We start from the raw sequence: 9,088 nt of genomic DNA, 5'->3' as shown, positions 1-9,088 counted from the left end.
ACACACACACACACACACACTTTGCAGGTCAAACAGGTTTTTCTGGTTTCACTGGCAAAGACCACACCATCAAATGAGCTGCAAGTGAATTGTTTATTGAAGATGAAATGTATGAGCAGTGTCTGGGCACGATGGAGCAGGAAGATGGCTGTGGTGTGGAGAAGGCTTTGGGCTGGCTTTACTGTCGCTTCTGTGCTTGGCTACCCCCGGGGAGAATGTGGGAGATGGTAGGAGAAAGAGAGGCAAGAGAAGAAGGGTAGGGCACAGAAAACAAGAACTAACTGGTGTGCAGGCCGGGAGGGTATTTACAGTACAGACATGAGGGGGGAAGAAGTGTTTGAGGTATGGCCCTGTTCCTGAACTGCATATAAAATTATATCCATTAACCCTTGTGTTCTGTTAAGGATCTTAAATGACAACACACTGTTTCAATGAGTCTAGCAGTGTTTCATCAGGACAGTGTGGGTGTGGTTTGATCAGGTTTGGCTGACAGCAAGGTTTCAAATTTTGGTCACGTTGTAAAGTGTAAGATCTCACTTTCTGTAGCAGCGCCTCACCCATTTCACACCCGTGAGATGAGTTTAGAGAAAAATACAAGTGCAGAAATCGCTCATGTGAAGTAATCAGAACAGTTTAGGATCCCTTTAGTCAGATCAAGGATCTGATAAAACTGGTTTTCAGAGACTTTAAAGAAAAAGGAATAATGTCCTAAAGACAAATCTAGGCCAAATCTGCTGGTCATGACAATGAGACCCCACAGTTCTTACACTTTTTTGTTGCTTCAACAGGCCGCAAACATTTGTATTACAGCCAATGCATTGCAGCCTAAATTGCAAAGATATTTTTGTTTTGAAATCAGTGACAGATGGAATAATGGCCAACATCTCATGAGAAAAGCCATTGGGTATGCACTGTTTGTGCTGTGAAAACAGGAATAATCTCGCTCCTTGTTTGACTGTGCTCTCTAAGTCTTTGATGGATTAACTGGATGAACCTCTTTTGCTGGAAACATCAAAACATGGTGGTGAAGTGAAGCCAATAAAGACACACCCAATACACTTGCAGTATGACTTGGAAGCATGTTCACTTTATATCCAATGTCAGCAATCAGTCCCAGTGTATGAATTAGTGTGTTCTGGTGGTAGAGAAGATTATATCCATTAAATGACACAGCACACTGTTTGTCACTGCTCTTCAAATGGTATATACAAGCATTTTATGATCTGATCCTCCATGAACAACTTGCAATAAATATGTCACAATTTCAGGCTTGTGTAATGTATTAATTAAAATGTGCTTTTAATACCGCAAAGATTGATTTTATTCTGTACTAACTGGTGCTGAAAGCTTATTTTTGAACCTGCAAATTTGTTTTCGCAGTAGTATTTGTAGCTGCTGTAGAGAAAAGAGAACAAAGTATTTCCACTATGAAGTTGCTGCAGTTCAGTAAACAAAAATAATGTTTTCTGTAGGATTTATGATGATTTTAAATAATTAAGCTCAATACTTTTATTTTTCTGGTTCATCTGACTGTCTCTTTTCAGAGGAAGTACATCGGTGTGGAGAATAAGGTCAGACCAGGAGTCATTAAGCACCTGATGTACTGGGGATGCAGCCCTGTCTAACAAAGACAAGACACACTCAGGGCAATAACCAAATAAGAGCCTTTGTTGCCTGCACTGTGTTGTTTCAATAAATGTTTCTTTTCTGCTGGTCTTAGTACCTTTACTGTCAGTTTCTAAGACTGATGGCATGTAATGTGGCTGTCTCAGTGCACAGCCAGTGTTTTCTTTTCAAAACAACAGAGGGGGAGGTGGTGGGGGCGGAGGAGGAAGGGGAGGAGGAGAGCTGCTGAATGAGCTGTGCACTGTTGTATTTGAAGGAAAGGATGACGTCAGTACAAGCAGCCTGATGTGAATTACCCCCATCAGACACTGGGTGGTGCTGAAGGTTGTCAGTTGTTGTCCTCAGTACAGTATGCCTGCGTAACCAGCTCAGGATCAGAGTATTCGAGTCATTCATGTTTGTTTTGGTTCTAAAGTTTAGCTGCAAGCATAAACAAACCAGTGAGGATCAGGGCTAGAATCTGTCATCCACTGTGACAGATATGAATTCAAGCTGAAAACAGCTACTGTTCTTCCTGAAGGAGGAGATGCTAATTAATAAATGTAATCTTTAAATGGCCTGCAGAACCAAACCTATAAAATCTGATAGTCAGCTTGTGCCTCCCACAGCCATCACAAATCACAATCAGTTGAACTGGATACAATGGTTGTAAATCCAGATTGTTCATTGTGGTCCAAGACCTTACTTTTTGTTACAGCACCTACCTATGGGGCACAATTGTCAGACTCCAAAGCGCCACAGACATGTTTTGCAACCAATACGTCACAGCCTAAACTGCATTCTTTTTGTTTTATGATCACTGACGGTACAAAAGGCCAACACTACACAAACATCACACTGGGGAAGATGAATGTCCTGACTTTGTTCAACTGCACGCTCTTTGGTGACAAGCAGAATAAACCTGATCTGATGAAAACATGAAAACCAATAAAGACACACCCAGTCCACCAGCAGTATTGGCCCTGCCCAGCTAACTTGGAATCATTCATTTCATGTCAAGTGCCAGCACTTCGGGGAATGAAGTAGCAGCCTTATGTGTAGAGAAGAAAGGGCACAAAGGACAGAGTGGTGAATAGGTGTGTGCGCATGCACAATGGGTCTCACTCACAACACCATTACAGATGTACAATTATTGGCCTTTCCTTGAAAGGTATCCAGTATTAACTAAGTTGCCCCAACCCTAACCACATATTAGCCAACTATAGGGTTGGTGTGCAACTGAAATGCACAGCTCTTGCAGAACAAAAACATGTTTAAAATGTCACTGAATGCAATACAAAATTCCCAAATGTCTGATAAAGCTGATTTCTTGGAAGATTAAAGGCTTCAACATCAAAATGTCACTGTGTGTTTGCATGCATGGGGGGGAAGGAGCCGCCCTACAGGGTCAACAGCGTTGCTCCACAACCTTAGACAGCATTTCAATCCAATCAAAACTTGTACCTTTTAGTTCAGAGTTTGGGACATATGCTGGGTTCTGCACTGTCAGTGCATGAGAAAAAGGGAGGAAAAAAAAAAGTCTTGCAGCAGCCACTGTGTCGCTTGATTAGATGTATTCTAGTCACACCGACAACTGTGCTTGCCCTTTACAATGCACACCCATAATGTCTAATGAATTAGAAAGTGTCCCTGCCTCCAGGACTGACATCATTTAATGTGGCTGTACTCGTGCACAGCCAGTCTGAGGAAGAAATGACCTCTGGACTAGCAGGTCAGTGTGAAATACACCCATCAGACACTGGGTGATGCTCAAGGCTGCCAGTAAAATGTGCACATGGACCACAACAGGACTTGTTTTATTTGCATCTGTCAAATGCTTTTAGACAACACCATGCTTCCCACATGTAGCAGGGCAACATCTTTATTGTATGGAATACACTGGATGGGCAAAGGAAACATATCTACAGCATTACAAGGTGCTGTGATTAGGAACGGCTACATGGTGTCACGTTGCCCTTGTCGAGGTCCTCGAAGAAAGTATGGCAGGCGACAACCACCGCAGCAACCAGAACAACAAACTCCTGGAAGTCCACTTCACCATCTTGGTTTTCATCCAGGTCAGTCATAATCTTGTCGACACCTACGTATCCAGGTCAGTCATAATCTTGTCGACAACTGCGGGGTCCTTGCTTTCCTAAGACAGAAGCATTGATGAAAAATTGAACAAAAGTTTTTACAAGCTCAAACTTGGGAGGCATTAAACAGTAAAGTTACTTTTCTCCTCAAAATACCACCATTTGATTTATAGGAGCTCACCTAATTTGTAATTTTAGTCAAGTTTGAGTAATGTTTACTTTAACGTTTGTAACTGACAACTTTCAAAGTCAAACAGCATTACTTTAGTGGCGACTAGTACTCATTTTGTTCTCATGCTGCGGGTTGGGAGAATTCTTAATGCCAGTATAAAAAAAAAAAAAAGCCAATTTTTCCATTGGAAAACTGCTAACAGATACTTACTGCCATTAAACCACTGAGTTCGTTCTGTAGCAGGGTCTTCAACTCTTCTTTGCTCAGCTTGTACTTGTCACCTTCTTTTCCAGAGTAAGAGTGGAACACCTCAATGAGATCAATCATAGCTTTTTGCAGGTTGGAACACATTTTCCCACAGCTCTAAAACTGGGAGAACAAATTAAATCAAGAGTCACCATTTAAAAAAAGTTTTATTTTTTAAAAGTGTGTTTCCACTGAGCAGAGCTCATTCAGACATGTTAGCTGAGGGCAATGAAACACTGATCCGTCTACAGAGGTCCAGCAGCTTCCATACACTGATGTGCACAAGAAATCCTTGAGTGCAGGATGATGATTTAAATACCACCACCAGGTTTCTAAATGAGCAACTTCAAGTACAAGACCTGTGCTGTTCCATTTTCCTCAGCGTGGTAAAATAGCTAAATAATCTCAAAGCAATTTCTAACTCAAATTCAAAGCACACTGAAGGAATTAATTTCCATTGCTTATTTTCAAAGTGGTTTACAAAATGCCTGCACATTTAGTTTCAGGAGGAGTAGTTTGACACAGAAACCACTAGCTAGCCTTCCCACTAGGAAGAGTTCAGCACTACTGCATTTTCTTCCCATATGCAGCAACACCAGAAATTTTAAGCTCAGACTAGTAACTGGCCCCACTCATCTAGGTGTAACAAAATGCTCCTCACTCAATTTGGTTTGGTTCCTCATACCAGAAAACTCGGTGCAGGCACACAGTCTATTCAGTGCTTAGATCCAGGGTCCCTGTACTGTGCATGCTTTCTCACTGGGCCACCTGATGGAACTGAGTTGTTGGCAATGAGAGGTTTCTCCTGCTCCAAAATGTATCCACAAAGGAAGGAAAAAGAACAGGTTGGCGTTTTTTTTTTTTTTTTTTTTTAAGTTCCTACTGTTGAGCTTACATTTTGTAGTTAGAAATAGGCTCACGAGGAAGCGTCAACTGTTGGCCTTTTAACAAAAGGAACCACAAGACTGAATATCTGTCAGACTTCTGAACACTTAACCTGCACTGCAGAAAAAAAAAAAAAAGCAGTCAGAAGTTAACATTTTGGTTGTCTTTTGTAGTGTTTCCAACTGAGCTCTAGGAGAAAAACGTATCCTAAACAAAAAGGTGAATTTATGAAACTCCAGATTAAATTTGTGAACCCTACAGATCATTGTGCCAAACAAAACATCCACCCTCACCGCTGCCCATCACTATCAGACACCGGAGAAGCTGCTACACCTTCCACAAACCACTGAGAACATACCCCCCTGCAGGGCAGGGCACATAATAGATTTATACTGTGGTCTACATTACCTTTATGTAAATTGAATAGAAGCCTTCTTACTGAGGTAACCCTTAAGAGGCTCCCGTCTCATCATCTACACTGATTTTTAATTCACATTCGTCATCTTCATGAGCAGATTGTGCGCTCATCAGTCATGGAGCTGCTCTACACCGGTGTGCAGGGCGAGATGCCTCAACACCGCTAAAAGATGCGAGGCCGCATTTCCTTAATTAGTCTCACAGTTAATCATTTCTCTCCACGATCGTGGAGCTAATTAAATCTGGTGTTCAGAATCTGATTGCGAAGTGCAAACTGGCGTTAATTAACTGAGCCATAGACTAGAGCAGGAGCAGCTTTTAAAAACGCGGACGCAAAAAAAAAAAAAAAAAAAACATTACTACCACTCCATCGGTTTTTACATATCTTTAAACAATCAACTCTGACCATTCTCATATCTTAACATTCTGTAAAGAAACAGCAGACGCTCACCTGAAGACAGACGTTAACAGGTGCTGGTTGAAGTGGCTTCTGTTCTCATCTCACCAGTGTCCAATAAATCACAATCAGACTGACACCTCCCACCTCCCTCCTCCCTCAGCAGCATCACTCACCTGCAGAGGTGAGCAGCCTGGCCATGTAAGGCTGCACAGGCGGTTTATGTCATTATGTGATATCATCCTCAGGTGCATACAACAGCACAGCAGTGCATCTGAAACTGCAAACCTCATCTGGTGTATTAAGTTGTATTAATGACTGGCAGCAGAACTTCACTGTGTGATAAACACTCATCCCTTCCATACAGTGTGATCACATTATAAAGTTATGGCCAACTTGTTAGCAAATATGAATAGCAAATAGCAGATTTGGGATTCGGTCTATCTGTTGACTGTCAGTGGTCATTCAGCAAGCTTTTTTATCTTTATATCACACCTTATGGTAAAAATTGCAGGATACTTTCCAAATGACTTAGAGAACAAACTTTGCAACCTTTTTTTATTTACTTTTATGATTTAATAATTTTAGGTCAAAATGTGATGGTGCATGGCTTGTAACACAAAACTGATTCTGGCCTGAGCTCTGAACTCTTTGTATTCTGCTGAATGTACACACAGTCTGTTCTCAGCAGGCTTGCAACAACCTTGTCAGCAAAATTACAAATCTGAAAGTCTTCGTTTACTGTGACTGACAGTTGGCTCCGGTGCTGCTGAAGTTCCTGCCATAGCTTTTCCCTGTGTGCACTTTACTAGGTGACACTTATCCTTATTAGGTGTGACTAATCCTTTCCTGTCACATCATTTGCAATAAAAAGGCATGATTGTGCCTGAATGACAGTGCAGCTTGTACACAGTACAAATAAAAACTCAGCTGAAACACTCTTTTCACTGAATGCAAATCGCTGGGGTTGATTTGCATCACTGGGTGGCCAGTATGGACTATAGGAATATTTGCATAAATTTTGGTTAAAATTTGACTCAAGCCATGTGCATGTGATATCTAAGCGCTGCAAAGGAAGCTAGAATTATTACCTCACAGTTGTAACGAGTCAGACTTCAGTTTACATGCATGTCTTTTCAGACTCATATGTAGTGAAGACTGAAAGAATCTAGCTAATAAGATAATCAAATCTGCATGAATGGGAGAGATGTGAAGTCACTGTGAAACTGACCTTTGACCACCAAAAACTAATCAGTTAATTCTTGAGTTTACAGTTACTTGTGTTAAATTTGAAGAGATTCCCTCAAGGAGTTCCTGAGACAACTCCATTTGAAACCTGGATAAAGAGTCCCAAAGCAACCTCCACTTAGCAGAGTTCTTGAAAACCAACTACACAGATCCACACCATAACCACACTTACAGTCATGACTGAAACTTTTATAGTTAATTTCAGTGTACAGCATTTTACAATAACTGGACCAACTGCAAGCTTTGCAAATGACCACACATGCTAACTTAAAGAGCAAAGGCAACTTCTGTTGAAAAATTGTTACACAACACTGGATGTGAAAGTGACAAGCAAGAGGTCATTTGGAAAACAACTTTCAAATAATAGAAACCTTCAAAATGCAAAAGTCCCTTTAAAAAATACAGCTTAGCTCAACTAAATCAAATAATAGTAATGTTGACCCAAGTTGACCAAAATAATAGGGTTTTAACATTAGCCAGCTGTCATAGAACTTGGCATTACACGCTGACCTTACACAATAAATGCATGTACAGATTATGCATTTCTTAAAATAAGTTCTTTCCCAAATGACTGACACTTGAGCCTCCAGGGCAAATTGAGCTCTAACTTTGCTCCATCAGTTTGGTTTGAGGTCTGCACACTGTACATGCCTAATCAATATATTTAAAGTTTCCTTTCTGCACTTAAAGTTGCTCTTTTTCTACTCTGTGATGTTAGTTGCATTAGTTAATATTTTTATAAAATAAATTCATAAAATGACAATGTGGAATGTGAAAGGAATAATTTCTTTGAACAAATCCAGTGAGAATCAAATCTGCATTTAAGCCTTTTTAGTTCATAGCAAATACCTAATCCAAAGAGCTGTATTTGTCTCAGTAGTTGGAGCTAATAGGAGAGTGAATATTGGACTTACATTCATCAGGCAGACAAACATATGACTGCCACATGTAGAAGTGGGCAAGGTTTGGCAAACACATTAGCACAATAGCTCGATTTTGCCAGGATATGTCAAAGCTGTTTATTCTATATTAGATTTATCCTGCCCCCTGGTGGCCGAACATTTATTAGTAGAAGCTTCAAATTACATGGGCAGTTTATTAAAAACATGAAAATAACCTGTTAGCGTATTGAATCAAACCAGTTATTAGCTGACCATACATGCAACAGTTTTATAAAGGAGCAGTCAACATGAAACATGAGAAGGCCTAGAGAGCCATTTCAAGATGAGTTAGTTGGTGCTTACTCAAACACCTGAAACAAATACACGGCTTTTATTTTATGTTATAGCATCACTTAAGTACTTTACTTCTGCCATAGAACCAGCTAAGCACTGCCTATATTCAGGTCAGCGTGGACCTCTAAATCCTGTGATTTACCAAGATTAACTAGTGGTTTAGATTTTTATGTTCCCAGGTAGGGTAGCAATTAGTAGTCAAATTAAACTAGCATAAATGCACACCTCAAAAACAGGTGCTGGTCATGACATACTCAATAAAAAATGTGAAAAATGACCACACATTGTAGTAGTGTTGCTTTCGTCAACCAAAATTATGACTAAATGACGTCGTCAACGAACCTTTATCGCGTTACGAAAACGAGTCGAGACGCAAGGAAAATGCTGGTCATGTCACGATGATTATAATTAAATGTATTGTGATGACTATGCCAGCCAGCGGGAGGGTTAGTGACAGCGGCAAGCATAATGCGAATGTGTAAATAGTTAGCGTAATATTGTGGTATAATCCTGAGTCATTGTGTTTTACGGTTCTTGTTATTGTTGTATTTTGAGGGGTTAAAAATGACTAGACACAAAAACAGAGGAATCTCCTGATGTAAGCTCGGAGACAAACCAGACCTCTGGTTTTGATGAGGACTCTCACCCTGGAATTATACTGTGATGACTATGCCAGCCAGCGGGAGGGTTAGTGACAGCGGCAAGCATTATGCGAATGTGTAAATAGTTAGCGTAATGTTGTGGTATAATCCTGAGTCATTGTGTTTTACGGTTCTTGTTATTGTTG

The 9,088-nt window shown here is 40.5% G+C and overlaps 1 protein-coding gene across 2 annotated transcripts; it reads right to left on the bottom strand.

The window, feature by feature from the left end:
• Window positions 1-3,405: 3,405 nt before the first annotated feature.
• On the bottom strand, window positions 3,406-5,981 carry LOC109968980 (protein S100-A1-like). 2 transcript variants are annotated; one of them, XM_020615597.1, is made up of 4 exons: window positions 5,413-5,505; window positions 4,084-4,242; window positions 3,731-3,760; window positions 3,406-3,695 (listed from the first exon to the last, which is right to left on the bottom strand). In XM_020615597.1, exons 2-4 carry the CDS (start codon window positions 4,222-4,224, stop codon window positions 3,552-3,554), a joined length of 315 nt encoding a protein of 104 aa, XP_020471253.1. In that variant the 5' UTR covers window positions 4,225-4,242; window positions 5,413-5,505; the 3' UTR covers window positions 3,406-3,551. The 2 variants fall into 2 exon arrangements, with proteins under 2 accessions (XP_020471253.1, XP_020471252.1); XM_020615596.1 differs by lacking the exon at window positions 5,413-5,505 and adding an exon at window positions 5,873-5,981 and having other exon boundaries at window positions 3,470-3,695.
• Window positions 5,982-9,088: the final 3,107 nt, after the last annotated feature.

Source organism: Monopterus albus, unplaced genomic scaffold (assembly GCF_001952655.1).
Source record: "Monopterus albus unplaced genomic scaffold, M_albus_1.0 scaffold166.1, whole genome shotgun sequence".
In the NCBI taxonomy this organism is placed as follows: Eukaryota; Metazoa; Chordata; class Actinopteri; order Synbranchiformes; family Synbranchidae; genus Monopterus; species Monopterus albus.
Note: the sequence above shows the minus strand (reverse complement) of the source record. Positions and strands in the feature narration are given on the sequence as shown.